This window comes from Gasterosteus aculeatus, chromosome 4 (genome assembly GCF_964276395.1).
Source record: "Gasterosteus aculeatus chromosome 4, fGasAcu3.hap1.1, whole genome shotgun sequence".
Taxonomy (NCBI): Eukaryota; Metazoa; Chordata; class Actinopteri; order Perciformes; family Gasterosteidae; genus Gasterosteus; species Gasterosteus aculeatus.
In genome coordinates, this window is record NC_135691.1 from 23,582,325 (window position 1) to 23,606,278 (window position 23,954).

Here is a 23,954-nt window from a genome sequence, read left to right on the forward strand (position 1 = left end):
AGTTATCTTAATGACCGTACATGCCACGTTCTTTTTACCATAAAAATGTGAGTATGACCGAAGTAAATTCTTCCTAAATATGGATGGTCAAACTATCAGTAACAACAATACAAAAATGGATGAAATACATGACATTAAGGTTGAGTAAATGGTTAGATTTTAATTGACTATTTTCTCTAAATTAAATGGTTTAGCTGTGAACTTTATGGATATTATCAATTAGGGCTGTCAATAGATTCTAATAAATTAACTAATCGCACATTTTGATATTCATAAATTGTGATTAATCGGTTGCTTGAAGTAAACAAAGCATTAATGTCGGCCACATTAATTATATAGATTATTGCGTTAAATTTGTTAATTAATATTAGGGCTGTCAAAACTAAGAACTATTTGCGACGGGTCTGACGTCATTGAGTCCTGTGATCTTTGGCTTCTTTTTATTCAACTTCATTGTCATTGCAGTGTACAGGTACTGAGACAAGGAAATGCAGTTTAGCATTGTAACGTGCGGTCCTTGGGGGAACGTGGAAAGACGAGGAAACAGCGTGGCGTTTTAACAGTCTTTATTTTGCAGGTCTCTATTTTGCCTTAAACGACGTGCGTCCGGCTCCAGCTTCTCCGCCAGACTCTCTCTGTCCTGTCGCCGGATCTCCCCTTCTTAAGGCAGAGCATAGAGACATCGTTAATTCCACCTGAGGCCAATTATGCCTCCTCCGGGCACCGTTCCCCGAGCCACTCCATTCTTCTCCAACATCATCAACAACAACACTAATAAGGCAAAAACCCTATTTGAAACTGTTGACAGACTGACCAACCCCCCGACACAAATACCACCTGAACTCCATTCCACACAGAAATGCAACGAGTTTGCGTTCTTTTATACTGATAAAATTGAAAGCATCAGACGCGCCATTAATATCTCAAACAAAAATGTTGTATCACCACCCTATTTAGGCAAAAGTAACACAGCAATGATGAAAAGCTTTAATGCCATAGACTCTCAAACTCTAGTGGAAACGGTGACAAATTTAAAACCATCCACCTGCTGTCTTGATGCTCTACCTACCAACTTCTTTAAGAATGTTTTTGACTGCCTAGCAACAGACGTATTGCAAATAGTTAATAACTCTATTCAGACAGGCCATTTCCCAAAAGCTTTCAAAACTGCAGTTATCAAACCTCTCCTAAAAAAGCGGAGCCTAGATGCCTCTATTATCAACTACAGACCAATTTCAAATCTACCTTTCATAAGCAAAATAATTGAGAAAGTTGTCCTACAACAACTTAATCACTTCCTGGCTTCAACTGGCTGCCACGACAACTTCCAGTCAGGATTTCGACCTCTTCATAGCACCGAGACGGCCCTTATTAAAGTTGTAAATGACATCCGTCTTAACACAGACTCTGGCAAAACTTCAATATTAATGCTATTAGACGTCAGTGCTGCATTTGATACTGTCGACCACTCAATACTTTTGGACAGGTTGGAAAACTGGGTGGGGCTCTCAGGCACAGTCTTAAGCTGATTCAGGTCATATCTACAAGACAGGAACTATTTTGTTTCCATTGGTGACTTCGTATCAGAAACAACCGACGTAACGTGTGGAGTCCCCCATGGTTGGATCTTAGGGCCGACTTTATTCAACATCTACATGCTCCCACTAGGACAAATCATGCAAAGAAATAAAATTGACCACCATTGCTACGCTGATGACACCCAAATCTATGTAGCGCTATCACCAAACGACTATCGCCCCATAGATCTTCTGTGCCAGTGCATTGAGCAAATCAAAGACTGGATGTGTCAAAATATCCTACAACTAAATGAAGACAAAACTGAGATCATTGTATTTGGTGCTAAAAAAGAAAGGTTTAAAGTAACCCAACACCTTCACTCTCTGTCCCTGAAAACATCAAATAAAGCCAGAAATCTGGGGGTTATTATGGATTCAGATTTACACTTGGAGAGTCACATCAAATCGGTAACAAAATCGGCCTACTACCACCTCAAAAATGTCGCACGACTTAGAGGGCTCATGTCGGCTCAAGACTTAGAAACCCTTGTACATGCCTTTATAACTAGTAGGCTAGACTATTGTAATGGTCTCCTTGCAGGTCTTCCAAAAAAACTGTCAGGCAGCTCCAGCTTGTTCAGAACGCTGCTGCTAGAGTTCTAACAAAGACCAAAAAATGTGAGCACATTACACCAATTCTTAAATCCTTACATTGGCTCCCAGTATGTCAGAGAATTAATTTCAAAATCCTACTGCTCACATATAAATCACTACATGGTTTAGGGCCAAAGTATATCACTGATATGCTTCCACTACATAAGCCTTCAAGATCATTAAGATCTTCTGACACCAATCTGTTAGTGATTCCCAGAGTAAATACAAATCATGGGAAAGCATCATTTAGTTACTACGCAACAAACAGCTGGAATAAACTTCCTGAAGATTTAAGACTTGCCCCAACTCTGACCACGTTTAAAACAAGACTGAAAACTTTTATGTTCCACTTCGCCTTCTGCTAAATTTTACCTACATTGCACTTTTAACCTCTGCTTTTAATTAAACAATTTAAATAATCATAATTTTATTTGCTGTTTTTAATTGTCTTCTAATTCCTGCATTTTATTTCACTTTATTGTATGAAATGTTATAATGTGAAGCACTTTGAGTCTGCCTTGTGTATGAAAAGTGCTATACAAATAAAATTGCCCTGCCTTGCCTTGCCTTCTTTAGTCTCCTCAGGAAGAAGAGGCGCTAATGAGCCTTCATGACCAGGGTTGAGATGTTGAGGGTCCAAGTGAGGTACTCGGAGATGTGGGCATCGAGGAACTTGAAGCTAAGAACACACTCAACCTCCGTCCCGTTGTTGGTGACAATGAGCTCCTTGGTCTTCTTGGTCTTGAGTACCAGATTGTTGTTTGCGCACCACACAGCCAAGTGCTGGACCTCTTTCCTGTAGGCCAACTCATCGTTGTTGCTGAAGAGGCCAATCACCGTCGTGTTGTCTGCAAACTTGACAATGTTGTTGGAACTATGTAGAGGTCTGCAGTATATATAGACGTATATATAAACAGAGTATATATACAATCATACATAAAATAATTATCCAAAATATCTTGATGGATCAGATCCGATTTGCTGTACTGTCTTACATCTTTCTAAAGAACATAAAGAGGAGCAGCTGTAATTTGTGATGCTGCTGAACTTTAGTGACAGGTGCATATTATTGGATGTAACAAATACATAAAACATTATTGAGGTAAACAGGGCTTAATTCAGGGCTGTAATTTTGTGCCATGTGTTACATCACATGGCACTAACTTTGTAAACATTTCATGAAGTACAGAGATGCTTTGATAGCAACAACATCAGTTCATCTTTTTTTAATGGATAAAAAATATTATTCCGCATACACACCACTGTTGTAACTCAAATTCAAACATTAAGAGGACAATAAGTGTTGTAGTCCTCGTTAAGCAAAAACACCAACATCATAATAAATTACATTTTAAATGTACCAGAACCTCATCTGTGTCTCATGCCATTTGGGTGGGAGCAGAACATCAGCTCTATCACCAAGAAGGCTCAGCAGAGGTTGTTCTTCCTGAGGCAGCTGAAGAAATTCAACCTGCCAAAGACGATGATGGTGCATCATCGAGTCCATCCTCTGCTCCTCCATCACCGTCTGGAACGCTGCAGCAACAGCCAAGGACAAGGGCAGGCTGCAGCGTGTCATCCGCTCTGCAGAGAGGGTGATCGGCTGCAATTTGCCGTCTCTCCAGGACTTGTTCGCTTCTAGGACCCTGAAGCGAGCTAAAAAGATCGTAGCCGACCCCTCTCACCCCGGACAAAACCTGTTTGTGCCCCTTCCATCTGGCAGGAGGCTGAGGTCCATCAGGACTAAGACCTCCCGCCACACCAACAGTTTCTTCCCGTCGGCAGTCGGGCTCATCAACAGAGCCCGGTCCCCCACTGACTGACTAACATTCCACCGGTCTCTCCCCTTCACACTGCACATGTCACTTTCACTTGTCACTTTCTGTTCGCTGGTGCATTTTATTTTTAAATATTTTTAACTTTAACTTTTATTCCTTTATTTTTAAACTAACCCATAGCCATACTAACCCATTGCATTATAATGTATTTTATTCCTCGTGCACTGTTGTCTTGTCGTCCAATGTCGGCTGTTGTTACGCACCAACCGCCAAGTCAAATTCCTTGTATGTCTGACATATTAGGGCAATAAATGATTCCTGATCCTGAAAATGTAATTTTTACTCCGGTGTTCCATTATACATAGGTTACAGTATTTCTATTTCAATCTAAGCAAAAGCTTGATAGTAAAAATACTTAACAGTCAAGAACTGTTTTAAATGTATCATCAAGACCGAGTGACGTGGTGATGTCATCAAGTCAGCTGCTGCTCCTATTGTGGAAATGACCGTTCTCCCGTACCCGTGTGTTTGGCCTCCCGAGAACAAAAAAATCGTCTCTCGCTGTCTTAGGGTATTGAGAAAGGGCCCTGGTCTGGCTCCTCAAACAAGGCATAAACTGAACCGAGCGGTTTCTGAAATGGGGACGTCTGCCCTATAGGGTCTTCCTGCTTGCGTCATCAATTTCCTTCCGCCGCTTCTGTTGCCTAGCAACCTGCTGTGCTTGACAGGACACCCAAAACGTATACAATTTAGATAGAAAAGGTAATCGTCTTGTTGGACAGAATCCAGCATAGACAGATACGGGATTAAGGGACATGAGGCACGCGTCGGAAAAGAAAACGATGAAGAAACCCAGGACACACACGGATAATTCCGTTAATTATGTTAAACTGTTGGAAATATTTAACTGCAAAGTAATAATGCGTGTTTGATACCATTTTTTGCAACTAATTAGCTGGCCCTACCAAAAATAAATTCCACCAGCCGCCACGATAAATATAAACCACAGCAGCAAATGCACTACTTTATTTCTTGCAATGGATACAAGCTAAAAAATATTTATGGGAGGCACCACCTCCCTTATGAATTTGTGTATTTTCCTGTTCAAATATGGGGAGGAGGCAGCAACGAGCTGACCCTCCGGATTGCGCAATCCCTCAAAAACTGGGTTGAGCTGCTGCTTTTTTTGCTCAATTTGACCACCTCCAATTAATGTCTCTGTATGTCACCAATGTAATGTTCATGCACACTTGAATTATATGTCCTCACATTCCATATTTATGTATTCCACCTATGTTTTTGACATGTTAGTGTTGCTAATGCACAACACCGCAGTGAAAAAGCAGAAAGGGAGGCAGCCAGTATCAAATGACATATTTAGCATGTTATAGCTAAAATAGTCAAGTGGTGAAAGTCAAGTGCACCACATCAGTCCTCAAGACTGAAAATATTCATCCGAATCGGACTAAGCTCACCAAATAGATTTAATGATATTCACCTGTTTAATCTCAGTTGTTGAGACAGATGCATTTAAGGCTGGTGTTTAATTCAATTGATGGTCATGGTTAATTTGAAACCATAGTTGTTTAAATCATCTATTTTCATACAACGGAAAAGTGAACATGTGTTGTTCATTAAGCAATAAATAATGAGATTCTTAATGTCTCTATTCTTTAATGAGTTTAAGAATAGGGATGTTTGATTCATTTGTTTCGGTTCATTTGTCACTCTTCAATCCTAAATCAATCTGTTCTTAGACCGAAGACGTCAAAGGGCCAGGACTGTAGTCTAGAATATTTTACATCTAGAAAATAAATTAAAAAATCTCACAAGAACAATAAAGAGATTCATTTGTTATTTTTTCTGTTACCTTTCATGTGACCCCTCAGTGTTATCTCTGAAGCTGTGGACAGATGCTCACCATCAGGCTGGAATTGGGTTGGGAACCATTCCAACAGACTACCTGCTCTCTAGCATGTTGGTAAAAACATGTCCCTCGAAATGTATGAGATTTTAGTTTAGTGATACTGGAATGTAATTTAGTAGGAGAAAGGTATGTTTGGACAGGTTGTCTCTGGTGACAGAGCGACACATTTCACTTGATACAATGTTAGTATCCTCTTTAGTTGTAAATTCGAAGTCAACGGTCACATTTGCCTGATCTTCCTCCGGGCCGCCCACCGGAGGCTCCCCGGCCGCCTCATCTTCCTCCGGCCCGCCCGCTGGAGTTCCTAGGGCTGCCCCGACCCCCTGCAGCCGGCGCCCTCGAGCCCAGCTCCCCGTGACCCAGAGCCCGGCTCCTGTCCGCCCACCGGGCCGACCCCCAGAGGTTCCCCGTCCGCCTGGCCCTCGTCCCCTGGTCCTCTCCGCCTCATCCTGTTGTCAGTTTTCAGCCGGTCCCGCCCGCCCCTGTTGTGTTGTAGGTCCGTCCCTTGAGGGGAGGGGGGGGGGGGTACTGTCACGGTGTGGGTGTCCCTGGGTGACTTGACTTCCTACCTTTTCCTGTGAGTGTCTGATTGTTTCCACCTGTGACCAGTCACCTGCTCCTTACCTGTGTATTTAAGCCTTGTGTGTCTTTTGTCCTTTGTCGCGTCATTGTTGACTGTTGTGAGTTCCAGGTCCCCGTCTGCGTTTTTGCCCCTTGGCATTTTTTGAGTTTGATTTTGACTATTAAAGTCCTTTTCTGTTTGAACTCTGCGTTTGAGTCCTGCCTCTGCCTATACCCGTCTGTGACATCTTGTGCACAGGACAATATAACAGTCAGACTGTTTGGACTTCAACGGGATACTGTGATTTGAACAACCTGCCTGCCGCTATCACAAAGCACACGTCAAATTACGCTGTAAAGCTCAGATCGACTTTGCACTTGGCGACCAAAGGAGGATGAATATACCCAGTTAGCACTAGACATCTGTTGTCTGTTGTTGAAATCTGGTTGCAATTGGGTTGGAATGAGGGCTAAACACCCAGCTTTCGTGCCAGAAAACACCATTTAGTTAATGTGTTCTGTTGTAATGTAACGTAAGGTTGAAAGACAGACAGTAGTATCATTAAGATGTTCATAATAATTGATGAACTGGTCAGAAAATCTTTGTCTATGCGAGTTAGTGGTAACTTATGTAGTTTGCAAGTTAGCATGCTAAAAAGTAAACATCCCAGCTTTGGGTGGTTGCTGTACCCATACAATATTATTGCCTTGCCCATTTCATATCAAAAATACACTTTTTCAAGCAATGGGGGCTGAATATGCATGGGCGAAGGGCTGAATTCACGGGGTGGCGAACGGTACGGGGGGGACGAATCGATATAAGAGAACAGCACGGCCTGCTGTCTGTCGGAAGCGGCCACGCATGCGTAGGGACCTACAATCTTCTGTTATTGGTCGTGCTGACAGACCCTGCTCGAGTTTGACATATGTGCTGTAGCTACTTTGAACACAATGGTGGATGAACCAGAGGAATCTTTTACACACAAGGGTTCCGAGACATCTATAAATGAGGGTTCTAACATACCTGCTGCTGTTATCATCATCATCATCATCATTATTATTATTAGTCACGTTACTATTACTGTCATCATAAACCCTAATGACCTACTTTGCTTCTTCCCTAAAGTCGTGCTTCCCCTCCTCACAGGTTTCTGTGGTGCAGTGGTTCTGCCTTACTACTCTCAATATTTGAATAATTTCTGTCGTAGGAATTGAACGTACGTTGTTTATTCTGTACACACCTAATCTTCTGCCGTTCCCCCGCAGCTTTCTCCCAGTTGAAGGTTTTTTTTTTCATTTTGGGGGAGGTTTTCCTGTGAGGGTTTTGGAACAGAGGATGTTTCCAGACTGTAGAGCTTACTGAGGCTAATTTGTGATTTTGGGCTATACAAAATAACATTTGAATTCAATTGAAATATTGACGCAGAGGAACCTCCCATATCTGCACTTGAGGGATGTCCATTCTGTCTTCCCTTCTGACATCTTGTTACAGAATCTGAAAATGAAGTTCCAAAGATTCAGAAAAATGTGCTCCAAACACAGAATTATGAATTAACTTAATTCTCTCTGAAATATATTTTATTCTTTATTCAGTCTTGATTTATAGTGTTTATTAATATCACATACAAATTAATAAAGTAATGTGTCTGTTTGTCCTTGTTAAGGGCTGTTAACATGACAACTGTGAATAAGTATGTAACTGGTAAGTTCCGGGTAAGCATTTTTCCGTTGAAAATACATTTAAAAGACGTCTATGACAGATATTGAAAAGACTTTTTTCACAGTTTCCAACGTGATTTTCCACATTGGCCGTAAAAGGCGGACGTTGTCTCTATGTAAACCTCTAAAGAAATGATGTAGCACAAAGTAGTGGATGAAACAATCAGTATTAAAAATCACTTTGAAATGTGGTCTAAACGTAGACGTTGTTTCAACATCTACAAAAAACTCTTCACTTTTGAACCAATTTTCAATGCTGGCCACGAACGTCTTTCAAATGTCTTTTCAACGGAAAGAAGCTCGCTGGCAACATCCGTTGAAAAAAACACAAAAAAATCGAATTGCCTTGTGTTTTCATAAACACACAGCATGATGGATTATTTTGGTACAACGTGCATTCAACTGAATCATTTACAATTTTACAATTTGTGTAAATTCCAAATACAATTTCACATCACAAAATACAATATTTTAGATTAATAAGCTTGTTATGTCAGAGTTTTTTTCAGCATCCTGAAAATCTAAAAAAGAAAAACAATTCCTATCTTGTCCTGTCTTTTGGAATAATGTATATGCATGTAGGTCAAAGGTGCATGTGTCATGCTTTACAGACTTGGGCGAGGCTTCTCACGGAAGGGGATTGACACGAGTTTCAAAATCCAAAGGGATTCATTCCATTAATAGTAAAAATGTGCTGCCCTCATGTGGCAGAAAATCATTACTTGTCTTCGTCCTGGAAGCGCGTTCCCAGCTCGTGTAAGAACGCGCGAGGGAGAGTACGTGCGCGGGCTTGGCACGGCGCTGCGCACTCAGTAGTAACGTTCACCCTGAGCAGTGGAGCTCTAAGCTAGACATGGCGGCGGATCCCAAGCCGGACTGGTTCTCCTGCCTTCCCTCTTCTTGGAGTAATGGGGTGACTCGGGATGGACGCATATTCTTCATCAAGTAAATATGAAGCAGACACATGGATTTACTCACACGCACTGCCTATGACTCCAACGCATTCGATCTATTCACCTTTTCCCCCCATGTTCCTCCACCAACAGCGAAGAAGCGAAGAGCACAACCTGGTTGCATCCTGTAACGGGAGAGGCTGTAATCACGGGGCACAGAAAAACTCAAGGTAAACAATCGGAAAATGTGTTGTTCTTAATCCCGTGCAAAACGCACGTACACGCGCAGCATCTGGTAAAGGTAGTCCACGCGTCACGGCGAGAAAAAGGGCGACAAGTTGCGGAGGGAACCGCTAAAGCCAATGAGGGCAGAATTGTTCTCTGCAGCAAGGCAACAGCTCCGCTCCGCTCCCCACTCGTTTTCCTCTACTGGCGGACTATGACGCCCCCCTCTCAACCTGGACACTTTTTAAAAGTTCCGTCACGTAGGCGTCAGGCAGCTTATTTCAGATAATATACGCAGTGTTTTGACGCAGAGCCCATTTTTCTAAAGCAAAGACACTTCTGCTGCAAGAAGAAAGAGGACGGCAACATGGAGATCAGCAGTGCGGTCCAACAGCTGGAGGCTGAGCAGCAGTGCACGTATTGACAGAACAATCGAGGGGGCTACAGGATCTGCTCTGCTTATTGGGTGGCGGGCGCGGATGGCGTTAAAGGGCACACTCCACACGAGCTATTTGTAGTCCAGACACTGCAATGCTGTGCGTGCATGCGCGGGTGCGCGTGTGTGTGCGTTTTGTTTGTAAACAGCTTTGCGTCCCTGCACAGCTGTAATGTTTCAATGCTTGTGTTTTCTTTCTGCCCTACCAGATTTACCAACAGGATGGGAGGAAGGATACACATTTGAGGGAGCTCGCTGCTTCATCAAGTGAGTGAGTGAGTGAGTGAGTGAGTGAGAGAGAGAGAGAGAGAGAGAGAGAGAGAGAGACCCTCAGGTCTCATGTTCGCCCACCTCTCTGCTGCTCTGCCCTGCTGGAGGAATTCATTATGATTTCTGTTTGCCCTCTGGTAGAACATACACTAACTCCCACACCATCCGTGTGAATGGATAGCCCCATATCCTTGACTATTATCCTTGCTGTTGAGGTTCACTCAAATCAGTTGTGCTCTCTGTTTTTCTCTCCCTCCCTCACTGTCTCTCTCCAAGTCCTATCACACATACACACACATGCCTACATGTACACACACATTGAAAGGGATTTGCTCAGGAACAAGTCATTGCTTTCGGTGGGATACAGGTTTGTGCTGAACATACTTGTTGGAGATCTGTCTGTCGGTGTGTGTTGTGTGTGTGTGTGTGTGTGTGTGTGTGTATGTGTGTGTGTGTGTGTGTGTGTGTGTGTGTGTGTGTGTGTGTGTGTGTGTGTGTGTGTGTGTGTGTGTGTGTGTGTTTTAACCTTTCGGATACAGCTTGGTGTACACATTTTCCTACTTGTAAATTTTGTAAACCTGTTAGGTGACAAACATGCCCAGCGGCTTCCAACCTGTCACACACACATACACTTTCTCTCTGATCTTGTGAGCAGGCACTGTAAATTGTTCTCCCACCGAGTTTTCCTGCTGTCACTTGGGCATTCTGTGGCCATTTTGAGAGCAGCAACTGACACATATGGTGAGCTGGTATAGCTGCTCTATAAATAGCCCACAACCGCTGTCCATCGGTATGTACAGTATCTATATATGTATGAATCAATCAATAACAATAGTATCAATACATGCAGAATGTGCACAGGCACACCCATGTGTATGCGTGCATGCACAGGGACATGTAAATATGCAAGAAGAGTTCCACATTTTAAGTGATTGCTTGCAAGCACAGGCAGTCACTTGAATAAGGTGCTGGCAGTAAGAGTACACAGACAGAACACATTGGGATCAGAGGATGGCCCATTTAGAGACGATTAGGGAGGCTTCCGATTGTCTACAGCAGTTGAGACTGGCATGGCAGAAATGCAAATTCTCCCATAATGCTAAATATTACAGCATAGCACCATAGCAGTCCACCTAGTGGCATAATAAGGCAGTAATAATCATATTAGTTAGCTTTACTCAACCGCTGGAAATTCCCTCAACTTTGAAATCAATGAAATAACAAAAGTGAATCACCATGCAGTTGAACGTGGAACCTGCCACACATTGACTGTCTTTACACTGATCAAAGCACAAAGCTTTATGCAACAACAAACCCTAAGCCAATCTGAATTTGAGTTAGGAATTAGGTCCTGTAGCACAATTTATAATGTTCAACAAGCAGACATTGCATCATTTTATTGTGTTGGATTCCAAAATGAAGGTCTGGCAGTTCTTGTGTAAAGTGTATCTTCTTTGACCAAATTGATGGACCTTTTCATTACCTAACCCTACTCCCTAGCTGTTCAGTGAAACAAGAAATATGTTGTTTATCTCTGAACATTGTCAAACAACAGGCCTTGTGATTGGGGGGTGACACTGGTCATAATTTCTCATTCATGACACATTTTTGTAACAGAGTCTGCATTTAGTGACAATGAGGATAGACATTGAAAGAGGACATTTGTTGCGGTCAGCCACTAGTGTTCCTCTGCGATTGGTTGGCTAACATTGGACTACAGGCTAAGGATGCATGCTGCCGCATTCTCAGTCTTTAATACAATGAGTAGCATTTGACTTTGAACAAATGGTCCCATTCTCATGCTGCCTGAACAACACTGCATCATCATCACTTCTTTGAATCCTTCGAATTCCTCCCAAATTCCTGCTCAGTCACTGTTCTATCAGCTCATCATTGAATCTTGGCCAGCTGCCTCCTCTATATTCAGGGTAAAGAAGGAAACTGCTGGCATCTGAGTAGCCATTGACAGTCAGTCACTCCTCAGGCTTCAGCTCTTCAGGATGGGGGTCAATTGACTCCCGCGTGTGATCTTCAAGTGTCCATTTTCAGTACATTCACATTGTCTGTTACATTGTAAGGCCTGTTTGGTTTCCTCTTCACACAAGTTGCCAACTTTCTGCGGTGCTATAATAATTCCCTCTCTTGAGTAAACTAATCAGAGGAAATGTTATCACTTAACAACACTTTATGCTACGTTTACACCAAACGGGACAGCTTCGGGCGAATTTGTGGTCGAACAAAAGGTGAAATATTTCAACTTTGGTGAAAAGGCAATTTATTCACTTCGCTTCATTCACTTTTTCACGTCCGCCGCGTCCCTTGCGTCCTCCGCGGTGCCCGTTGAAAATTCGCCTCCTCTGCATTTGCTTCGCTTTCGGTATGAATTCAGCAGACTAAGCATTAGGTTTGAAACCACACTGATTAAACTACTTCGGTTTTTGTTATTTTAGAATGTGTTGTTAGAGCTTTTATTTTAGTGAAATCAAAACTTGTCCACAGCACGTTAACCACCTGTCTCGCTGATTGGAGGAAAACATGAAGTAACCCATTTTGTGGGAGACATTTGGTTGTTTTTTTCGAGTGATCGGGCTATTTAGAAAGTGCTGTTATTAGTGTCACTGTACAGGCTGGGGCAGCTTTATTGAAAGATACATGTTTTTTGTCTATACTCATAGGAAATGTCTGCATATGAATAAATAAAGGTCGCCATTACGCGGTTGTCGATGTGAGGTTGAAAATGCAAAGAAGATGGGGAAGTGCAAATTTAACCACAAGTGGATGGAAGAGGATGTATTTAGCAGGTGGTTGGCGCCGATTGAAAACAACAATGAGGCAATGTGTCAACTTTACAAAAAGACCTTTTCATTAGGGACCATGGGGCTCAAAGCCGTCGAGTCGCCCATGAAAAGAGGAAAGCACCAGCGATACGTTGCAGCAGCTAGCCATAGCGGGGCCAGGTTAATCCCTGCAACGATGTTACAAGTTCAGACGCCACCTCTCAGTCGGCTGTAACAGGTTTCATTTCAACACCAGACACCCAAAAGGCAGAGGAACTGTGGGTTCTCCATACTGTGACGGGGCACAATTCATTTAAATCTAACGATGACATACGTGGCGTCTTTGCTGCCATGTTCCCCGATTCGCAATGCATTGTGTTGTTTAGTGTAATCCAAATTTATGTTGTTATGTTGGCTCTGTTCTGCATCACAAAGGAATCACTTTGATTGTTTACCTCTATATTGGCCAAACAGTGTTGGAAGGGTTATTGTCAGTTATTATACTGTCTCCTAATTTGAAAAAAAGTTTTGATTTCCATTGTAGGAGGCAATAAATTGCGTATTCCAAAGAAATTGTGACATTTTGGGGTCTTAAATTATATTTGTTGAGGTCTTAAAAAGGACTTAAAAAGCATTACATTTTACTTTTGAAATGGTGCAAGAACCCTATATGACTATTACTTCCTTTTAACTTTGGGCTGTTAGTAGCTGTATGCCACTATTTTTCACAAATGGAAGAAGAAAAAGTTGTATTGGTTTTAGATTTCACCTCAGAAGGACTTCTGAGTGTAAAGGTTTGTCAAATGGGATTTGAAAGATTATACTGGTATCAGGATGTTGACTATATTTACAAGCCCCTTTAGTTAGTCTCCATTCTGTATGAAGGCTGTCAGAGTTGTTGAATTCCTTGCTGACGTATCAAAGTATGTGGATCAGATGAAAGCTAAAAAAAATCCTTCTCATGGCAGTTTGTATGTTTTCCCCATTATATCTGGTACACATTGCTAATGCATTTTTGTATTCTGTCACATGAGTTTATAATCAGAAATCAGATAATGCAGAATTATTCTTTTCCCCATTCTATAGTTAGGCATTGTGGAGTTTAACAGATTCTATGAAGATTGGGAACTTGATACATAAACTTAAATCCATTGTTTGGATATTTTCCACTTTATTTCTCAATGTCTGTCTTATATTTGGTTGTCTTGACTTACATTCCTGTGGAATTCCGTGGCTCTGGAATTTTGTCAATTTTGATGAAATGACAGAAGTCACTTGTACCACTTGTATATTATCCTGGGAAAAGCGACTACACAAATAGGTAACTAAATATCTGCATCAGAAACTCAGAGCTTGCAGTGTGAAGAAATTAATAATACTTCTGAGCAGAAATCACGCAAGAAGAATTTCGAAAATTTGAGCCCATTGATCTCTTTAGTTTATTTAGTTTATTTTTATTGTTTTGTCGCCTGTGTGAAAAGGCCTTAAGGCACGGCCTTATTTTATCAGTCAACCATCTTATGGAATGGATTACTGGACGACTTGAGATCATTGTATGATTTATAGTTGGTTGTGTGAGGGTCACATATTCTGTGAATTGACTTTATGACATCCATTATTCCAAAAATAATCTAGAAAGACTTTGGATGTTGAGGGAAGCTGCTTGGTTGTGACATTGTTCCTAGTTCATATGACAAAACAGTTCATGTGTGAGTGAGGGAGTGTGTAGAGGCCCTGTAGGGGTCCCTTTCCTCTCAAATCCAAGGAAAAATATCTGTGCTGCTTCTCCTATAGATTCTGTCTGTCTGTCTGTCTGTCTGTCTGTGCGCGTGTGTCTCCCACGGCTGGAGCTTTTTGATGTTTGCTGCCTGCTTCAATGAGCGCTCCCTAAAGCCTTTACCAGTTCCTCACATCTGAGTGTGTGTGTGCGTGCGTATGTGTGTGTGTGCGTGTGTGTGTGGGCACTAGCACACAAACAATTTACCCTTATAAACTGAATTGTTTGTTTCTTGACACTTCAGGCCTGACCTAACCTCTCAACCTAACCGTGAGTCTGGAATGTATACCAGAAGTGTGATCTAGCTGCTCTCGCACTTTGTGTGGGTGTGTGTGAGGATGGACTCACCGATCCAGAACACCGATACATTCTGCCTGCTCACATTTCTCGACCATAAACATCCTCATTGTATGTGTGTATTTGATATGTGTGTATATGCATTGACGTTCTCATAATGTGTGGGGTTAGGAACCAATTTATAGTAGCGTAGATGCAGAAGATTGTGGGAACAGCTGATGGAGGTTAGTGTTGGTGAAATATGGCAGAAAGGGCGCAAGCTGGTCAACCGCACAGAGACCACAATGTAACCGCACACCGCCATAGACAAAGCTGACCAGCTTTTCACTGACAATACAAGAGCAAAATGGATAAACTGATTCACATGGCTGCAAGTTCTTCCTCTGTGATGCATTCAGAGTTTATCATAAAACTGATTGGAGTAGAAGAGACATAATGTGAGCAAAACTACACCCTGGACTGGGCGTCTGATCTGCAGCTGATCTTACACCTCAGGGGAAGGGAGGTGTTAAAATCTTAGCCGGCTGCAGATCACTCTGCTAACACACTGACGGATGAATAAAAAAAAAGACAGATACAGGACGGAAAGTGAAATGAAAGAAAATAATTTCAAGTGTAACCTGTAACTGACACTGTGAAGAGAAGAGGGGTAGAGGTCACGTCAGGCCACCACCGCCTCTGCCTGTTTCGCTTTGTGTCCATAGTTTCTCCTTTTCTTTTGTTTGTGTGTTTTGTGTGTGTGTTTTTGCGCTCGTTCCGCGGTTCTTACTAGCTTTGCAGCATCGGGGGTGCTGGAGGGGAGTGCCTCAGTGAGCTGTTGGCTAGGTGGGGCAGATTTACTCACAAATAGCTTGCTGTACAATCTAAACAAGCACAGACAGTGTGTATCTCAAAGCATTAGGGTGGACAGAAGGAAAACCAAGCCTTAAAGTGAAAGTTATTTCACACTAGTTGTGTTTTTTATGTTCAGTGACAAAGCAGTGAAACAATATTTTCCACAATCTCTTTAAAACCAAGTCCTTTTGTGAGTGCCCCAACTGTTGCTTTGGCTCATTGCTGTCTGCTCTGAAGCCCTTGGACACACTGAACCCACTGATGATTGTAATGTTATGGATTCCAGCATTGGAAAAGTGTGTACTTTAGCAGGAGCTGTATCAGTTGCTGGATAACCCAGTGAAACACAAACCGTGTGAGATTTCAGATGTTATTTGGTTTGCTATTAAAAATAAAGAATTGTCCCAGCAGACATACTGTGTAAGTTCAACCATCCTGGTATCAGGCTGGAAGTGGGACAAGATGTAGATCTAAGGACAGTTGTTGTGTGAATGCCAGATGAATCAAGTGTGGATTCAAGACTAAATTAAAATACGTACTGAACACTGAACACAGTGAATTCATTCGGACAAACCAGAAAACAATGTTAGTTATACAGACATACTTTCCGTGATGTTCAGCATCTAAAAAAACACCAACCTACTACTTCCACAAAGAGAAGACATTTACAGGAGGGATATCTGAATACACTGGAATGCTACCAGCTTAGTGCTGAACACTGACTGGGAGTTTCAGAAAAAGCTCAAAGGGAAACTGACTCTGGAATTGGCGGAAGAGGGGGTAAAAATACCCTAATTGTTTCCTTTACTAATTATGTTTCCTTTACTGATTATGTGATCCTATTTCCATGAGGGACCTCTGGTCTGCCACAGTTACAGCTTCTGTTAAATCTACAACATGAAAAGATCCAGGTGGCCTTTAAGAAGCTTCACCAGCTTTGAAAAGAGAAAGATAACTTTAAGTAAGAGCAGAAGAGTCAGATGAGGAGGGAGAAGATAGCAGCTCTGAGCAGGTTTGTGTACGTCAAAATACGCTGAATGGCGTTGTGTGTGTTTTGTTCAGAAGGACAAGTAGACCTTGTTAGCTATCCTCGGGTCGATAGGAGATGAACTCCGTTTCCATTACTGATGGTGGTGCTCAAACAGTCAAAGTTGATGGATTTTTCCCTGATGTTGAATTTTAAATGTGAAGATGTCATCCATATAACTCGCCCACAGAATTGTTTTATTGCGGTTGTTTACACACCTTTTGATGCAAATTCCAAATAAGATATTCAGGAATGTACAACTGATATTATTTTGTTTCGTTTGTCATGTTGTAGTTTAGCAAATGAGCTACAACGTTTTGTAGTCCTTTGCTTTGATGCATAATGACAGGGGCAGGAGATCCCGGGGAAGATGCAGGACATGCTGGAGGGATTATATCTCCTTGCTATCCCAGGAACGCCTCGGAAATGTTGAGGGAAGAAATGGTGGTAGAGAAAAGGCGGTAGAGAAATGGCGGTAGAGAAATGGCGTGTAGAGAAACGCCGGTAGAGAAATTCCCGATAACGTTTTAGCTCATTTAAAACCGTGTCTCGATTACAGAGTGTAAGAAGCCCTGGTCAATATTATCTGTGTCAATTTGTGTTACTGGTCTTGTTGCATTCAATCGCCAAATTTTTCAAAATTCACAAACACCTTTGTCATTCATACTCCTCCTGATCCATTGCAGTCTGTCCATTCCGGGAGAGGGGTCCTTCCTCTGAGGGTTCTTTTCTTTTTTTTCTTTTTTTTCCCTGTGATGATGTGAGGGTTTCGGGACAGGGTATGTCGCATGTGTATAGACTGTAAAGCCATCTGAGGAAAATTTGTAATTTGCGATCTTTGCCTACACAAAATAAAATGAATTTGAATATGTTCCATATGCTAACATACTGATTTCAAAACTGATAAAAGCACATTTAAATAGAAATGATTACAAATTTCAAACATTTCTGCAGTAATTATTTTGAAATAGAGAGGAGGGAGAGGCTGACACTTTTCAGGTGTGCAGGAAAACACATTATTTCTGATTCATTCTTGTTACATACAACTGCTTTAGTACATTTAATTTCTATTTATTCATTTATAATTTTTTATATAATTAAATAATGTTTGTATGTGAAAATTAATTCAACCGTTTAATAAAACTTCATAATTTATGTAATGCTCCCTGTTGCTAGTGGTTTTTAAGTCAGTGTGCTATGAGTGACATGCATGTTTTCTGAATGAGCATATGTTGCCAGTGTTTGGGGGAACAAGCTCTTTGAGACTTTTGAGACATGTATGAAGTGTTTTGTTGGTCTGAGTGAGTTTTGGAGGTTAGATTAGCTGGCCAAAATTAATCTTGGTAAAGCAGACTCTATGAAGAGTGTGGTTTCACTATTGAACAGTGCTTGTTAACAAAAAACTGTAAGGATATTATCATCTTTATTGAGTGATGAATGTTGAATATGAGCCATTCTGAAAAAAAAACTGGAAGACAGATAGAACAGATTTTCTCTGCAGCATCAGTGTCAAGATGAGAGTAACAACATTGGAAGAATTTTTCCGCAAATTATTTATTATTATAATGCTTCCACAGGGGAAGCTCTAGTTGTATCATCATATCTGTAGTTGAGTTTGTGTGTTTCTGTCTGCAGGATATTTACAAAAAAAAAGTGTATTGCCAACCCATGACTGATAGGCCTAAATGTTATTTTATTTTGGTGTTGATCCAAATATTGGAACTCAACCTTTTTAAATAATTGATGATTGGAACTATAACTGTGAAGCTATAAACAAGCTGATTTTTATTCCTAAGGGGATACACAAAGTCATAGAATCAATTCAACTCTGAATTGGAGCCTGAGGAATGATGAATTTGGGTGGAACAATATTTAGGAGTGTTCACAGTTTTCTTTATTATGAAAGCGTTCTTATTCTTATTGTTTTGTGTAGATTTGAAATTTTGATGACATTCTTTCTTTCAATGCGCTTCCCGAAAACTGCTGAGAAACACAAGACACACTCACTGCACTAAACCCTAATATAAACCGTACATAAATAATGTATGTGCATTATCTGAAATAAGTGGAAAAACAGATGATTTGAATGCATCAACGAGCAGTCGGATTCTCAACATTGTCCGATGACAGCTTGTATTTCGGGGTCGTCGTGGCGCAGGGGTAAGAGAAGGTGTGCTGGGAAGCACAAACGTAATCTTGTGTCCCAACGTCCTTTTCTCAAATGTGTCATGTGAGACTAGGAGTAGCTCAATATAAATAGAAACCTGATAAAACAGTTGAAATCATTTCACTTTTCAAGTAAAGCTCTGTAGCATCTTGCACCAGTAGCAAACATTTCATCATCAATTAGTCATGTTATTAAGGACCTACGGTGGGCAGTTAGCCAGCTAATGCCTCACCTTGTGTAGCTCACATGATACATCATAGGACATGAAGCAGCCTCCTACGATACAGTGGAGAATCAAACTATGGATTACAGGTTTCTAAATGAACGTAACTGACAGAAATACCATCCACATGCTGTTCTGTTCTAAAAAGGCTCAATGTGAGCTATTTAATGCTTAAACTTGATAAATTAATGAACACCTATAGCTACATGTATCCTTCACAGAAAAAAAACAGAACAAATACATTTCTACCCGTTACGTTTGTAACCTTATGCTTGTTCCATTAGGTTTGTTCCATTATATTAGTTACCTAACGTTTATTACTTTACGTTGGTTGTGTTACGTTTATTACATTACATGTTTTACAGTATGTTTGTTATATTTATTTAATTTATCTGAATCTTCAAAGTTCAAAGCAAAAATTCAATACTTAATTCAAAAGTAGTGTATTGCACACTTTTATTTGTGAAAATAATTTAGTTCCTTTTTAACATCAGTATTAATCAAATCAAATCAAAAATGAAACCCATTTTTACCACTGCTAGGGCATTTTATTATATATACATTATAACACAAGTTAACATTTGTAAATCTTTTCTTTTTTTATTTAACAGGTACCAGCATAAACAGGTGTCTTTGATCAGGGAGCAGCATAAACAGTCCTATCTATCTATCTATCTATCTATCTATCTATCTATCTATCTATCTATCTATCTATCTATCTATCTATCTATCTATCTATCTATCTATCTATCTATCTATCTATCTATCTATCTATCTATCTATAATCTATTTATCTATCAATACGTTCAGTAGCACATGAACGTATGGTAAATATTTTGAGAGACTAAATATGGCCATAGTTGAGATTGCCTTGCCTTTCTACTCGCTCTTTTGTATATCAGTCTTTTGAGTAAAGTGCTTAAGTACACTGCTGGGTCTTACTGTACAGGGACTTTTTAGTCTGTGAAGTCCATGTTTGTACTGGATTTCCTTTGGATGATCTCATTGAAATAAAGATGCAGGTTATTATAACGTTAATAATCATCAACTCTGGCTGGTGGAAAATGAAGATGTTTACGGAGAGTTTGCTACCTTTTCTCCACTAGTTCTTTACGGTTTTGGTTCACGTGAGCTTCAAGCCAATGCTGATTCCCATAATGTAAGTTAAATAAATCAAGACAGATGTTGATATGAATAAATAAAACAAAACAGGACTTGATCGTGATCATCCCCCCTCCCATTGTGTTGGAGCGGGCTGCTATGCTCGTACACAGATACTGATTGGTAGCAATACAAGTGGCGGTGAGGCAGAGTGTGATTAATGCTGGCTCGCTGGAGAGAAAGGAGGACTTTTCTGCTGCGTCAGCTGCAGCTGTGCTTGTTCTGCCGTCTTCTCGTGCTTGCTCTCTCCAGCTTCCTCGCCCAAATAGATGGAGGAAGTTACCAGTAAGCTTGTCAGGGATGCGGGGAAGGCAGGACTCAAACGCAGAGTTTCAAACAAAAAAGAGACTTTAATGGTCAAACACTCAAAAAGGGGCAAAAACGCAGACCGGAACATCCAAAACATTCAACAATAACGTGACAAGTGGCACACATTAAATACACTGGGAAGGTGAAGGTGATTGGACACAGGTGGAAACAATCAGACACGGCAGACAATCACAGGGGATGACAGGACAACGCAGGAAGTGAAGTGAAGTTACCCAGGGAGACAAGAGGCAGAAAACTACAAAATAAAAAAGGACGTGAACCCAAGCCGTGACAAAGCTTTGTGTCAGGGCGATGAGATGCAGTGTACGCCCAGGAGCAGAGAGGCTAATCACAGGAGCTCTCAACTTGGACCTGCAGGCAGACTTTTACAACTAGCAGCTAAAGTCACAATAGGTTTTGGAATATTAATATTATGAATTGAATGATTTGGAGCAAGAACGACAGACATAACGCTGTGCTATTACTGAACTGTTTTGAAGTTGTACTTTTGTAAGAAACCTAACACAGAACAGAGATGAGATTAAAAACCTGTTATTATCGGTTCTCAAAAAGATATTCTTGAAATTATGAATTCTCCCAACTATCCTTATACTCTTTTTCCCCAGAAAGTCTTTTTCAGTTGTGCAGTCGAGGGCTAGGTGGCTAATGCACATCTGCCCTGGAGATGTCACTTTCTCTCCACCCCCTTCTCTCCACCAGGATCATCTGCCGGATGAATAGGTAGTCGAGTACTGAGTCTGCCCAGGATTACAATGATGCAGGGGATCAGAGTGCTTCTGTAGCTTATGAAATTCTGTCAAACTTTGGCAGCTGCCAAACCTTTCTCACTTTGCATTGTGTGCATGAGTGGGTGCAAAACAAACAAATGTAAACATGAATCGGATTTTTGAGATGATCCCACTGCTCTGGAGTCAATGTAGGCTTATGTTTTGTTCATGATTATAAATTTGAACAGTCAAAAAAGTAAAGTTCTTCTATATTGGGACTTTGGATACAATCACACACACACACATACAATCACCCCCTAAGTGGATGATATGGAGCACTGTGTTCCCCTGCCACAGACTAAAGCCATAAATCGGATGCAGTTAGCCGAGCAGTGTTGGCCCGCTGCAGATACACGTCCAGCTAAATGGGTGTGGGCAACACAACAAATACCGACTGCCCAGTCCCTGATTATGTTGTGTCCGCTTTATCAGGCTGACATCCTGTGCCGTACAGGAGGAGGGAGGCCGGGAGTTACATGAATCACGTTTAGTCCTAACGAGATCGAGTTTTCTGTGAACAGATACAAAAGAAGGCAAGGGGAAAACAAAGTGTGGTGTTAGACTTACAGAATCTATCAATTACAATTGGAAAGTAAATAAGTATGTTTACCCATGCACTCGCATTAATGCGACCACATGTAATTGTAACTGGTCACTCAATTAGTGTTAGGAATGAACAGGCTGCCTGATGAATTTTGCCTACTTGCTCATATACAGAGCTTAGGTGAATAGTTCTCTTCCAGTTCTTCCCTTGAACACACGTTAATCAGAGGACTGTGTTCATCATCATGAAGGAACATGTCGGCCACCTCATTTATATGTTTTTGAATAATCGAACCCAGAGAGTGAGTCAACAAATCCTCACACCATCTAAAGCATGGTGGAGGCTGTAGTCTTGTTCAGCATTGTGGATGTTGGCTACTAATAATCCATCTGAAAGGTCACTTCCACCAGCACATACGTTAAAGCTTATTTATAATTGTGTATTAGTATTCAGCTGCATTCAGGTGTTTTGTGTTAATTCTTTATGTAAAATTCATGATTTGTTTGATACGGAATGTTAAACAAGTAGCTGTTCATCCTGCAGTCTAAACACGCAACCCACCAGCTAGAGCTGCCTGCTGTTCAAATATTGAGGAGCTGCCACAAGGAAGATTAGCATACACACACACACACACACACACACACACACACACACACACACACACACACACACACACACACACACACACACACACACACACAACCACACACACTCTCTCTTACACACATAGACTTATATATGTACAAGCAGAAGATCATTCAATCAAGCTTATTTGATGTAATTAGACGCATTTAAAAGTCTACTGCTTGCAGCTACCATCCAACACCCCCCCCCCCCACACACACACACACACACACACACACACACAGTGAAGTGTGCTCCAAATTGAAAGGCGATAATGTCATTCAAATGAGGTAAAGTCATAATTTTAAAGGCAGACTTGGTAATTCCGCTCTGTACTCTGCAGTAGTAACCGTCACGTTTCTTGCTATAATATTAAGACATACTAATCCATTCCTAATCTTTGACAGAGCATCTCAGATCTTGTCATATCACATCAGACTAACAGACACAGACACTTTCTGGCTGATTTTCAATGGAGAGAGGGCTCCTCCCCCACCATTAGGAATAAATGACTTCTGTCACCATGTGTAAATCATTTTCGACAAGGACAACCATAGCAATACAGTGCTAGGACCTGCAGATTGTAAACTACACACTTGATTTGAAAAATTAGTCAGTAAATGTCTTGTTTCTACAGAACGCCAGATCGAATGAGGGCGAAGACGTTTGAGGATCACAATATAATATTTCATCAAGACAAAATACACAATAAGAAACATTGACTTCCACTCTGGCCTTATTGATTATATATATATTATAATTGGTGAAACACAAATTATCCAATTAATGCTTAGCAAAGCACGTCTGGTCTTATTACCGTTAGGATTTTGCCACATGAAGAAGAGGTGAGCATGGGGCTGTAGAACATTTAGCATGGCTAACTATCTAGTTAATGTGTCACAGTAGAAACCTAGCATTATTCCTAAACCACGGACTAACTATAAGAGTAGAGCTAACTAGCTACCCCAGCTAGACATGTGCCGTTTACCCCCTTATATTCTACATACCGGCGAACGGTACGGCCAGCGAGGGGGTGGCGATGACGATACGCCAAAGTCGGTACCCCTGTCTGCAGCGGCTGCCCGGACCGGACGCCCCGGCAGGCCAGATGTGGCCCGCGAGCCGGAGTTTGAGACCTCTGGTATACATCCAGTAGTTCAAGGAAGATGTTTTCACAACAACATAAATAGATATTAGACATACACTATCATTTTTACGATGCTTCTAAGCAGCTTATAGTATATCATCAAAAGTATCCAATCTATGACTCTCATCGCGTATACAATTTGAACCATGAGTTTTATGATCTGTTGCACCGCTAGTTATAATTATTATACATGTTTTTTGTGTGAGAGCATGTGAAACATTTCTGTCGGATGAGAGAAAGGACATGATGGAATAAGACCTGAAATATTGTTTGTGCTAAAGCTCCCTCTTGTATTTTAT

General features: G+C 41.2%; 1 protein-coding gene across 24 annotated transcripts in view; it reads left to right on the plus strand.

Moving 5' to 3' along the window:
• Positions 1 to 8,918: 8,918 nt before the first annotated feature.
• Positions 8,919 to 23,954, plus strand: part of LOC120817254 (pleckstrin homology domain-containing family A member 5) — a 117,611-nt gene continuing 102,575 nt past the window's right edge. For all 24 annotated transcript variants that reach the window (XM_040173247.2, XM_040173255.2, XM_040173249.2 and 21 more), the window contains exons 1-3: positions 8,919 to 9,101; positions 9,203 to 9,279; positions 9,920 to 9,977. In XM_040173247.2, the coding sequence (XP_040029181.2) occupies positions 9,010 to 9,101; positions 9,203 to 9,279; positions 9,920 to 9,977 (227 nt within the window). In that variant the 5' untranslated portion in view covers positions 8,919 to 9,009. The remainder of the gene's footprint in view (positions 9,102 to 9,202; positions 9,280 to 9,919; positions 9,978 to 23,954) is intronic.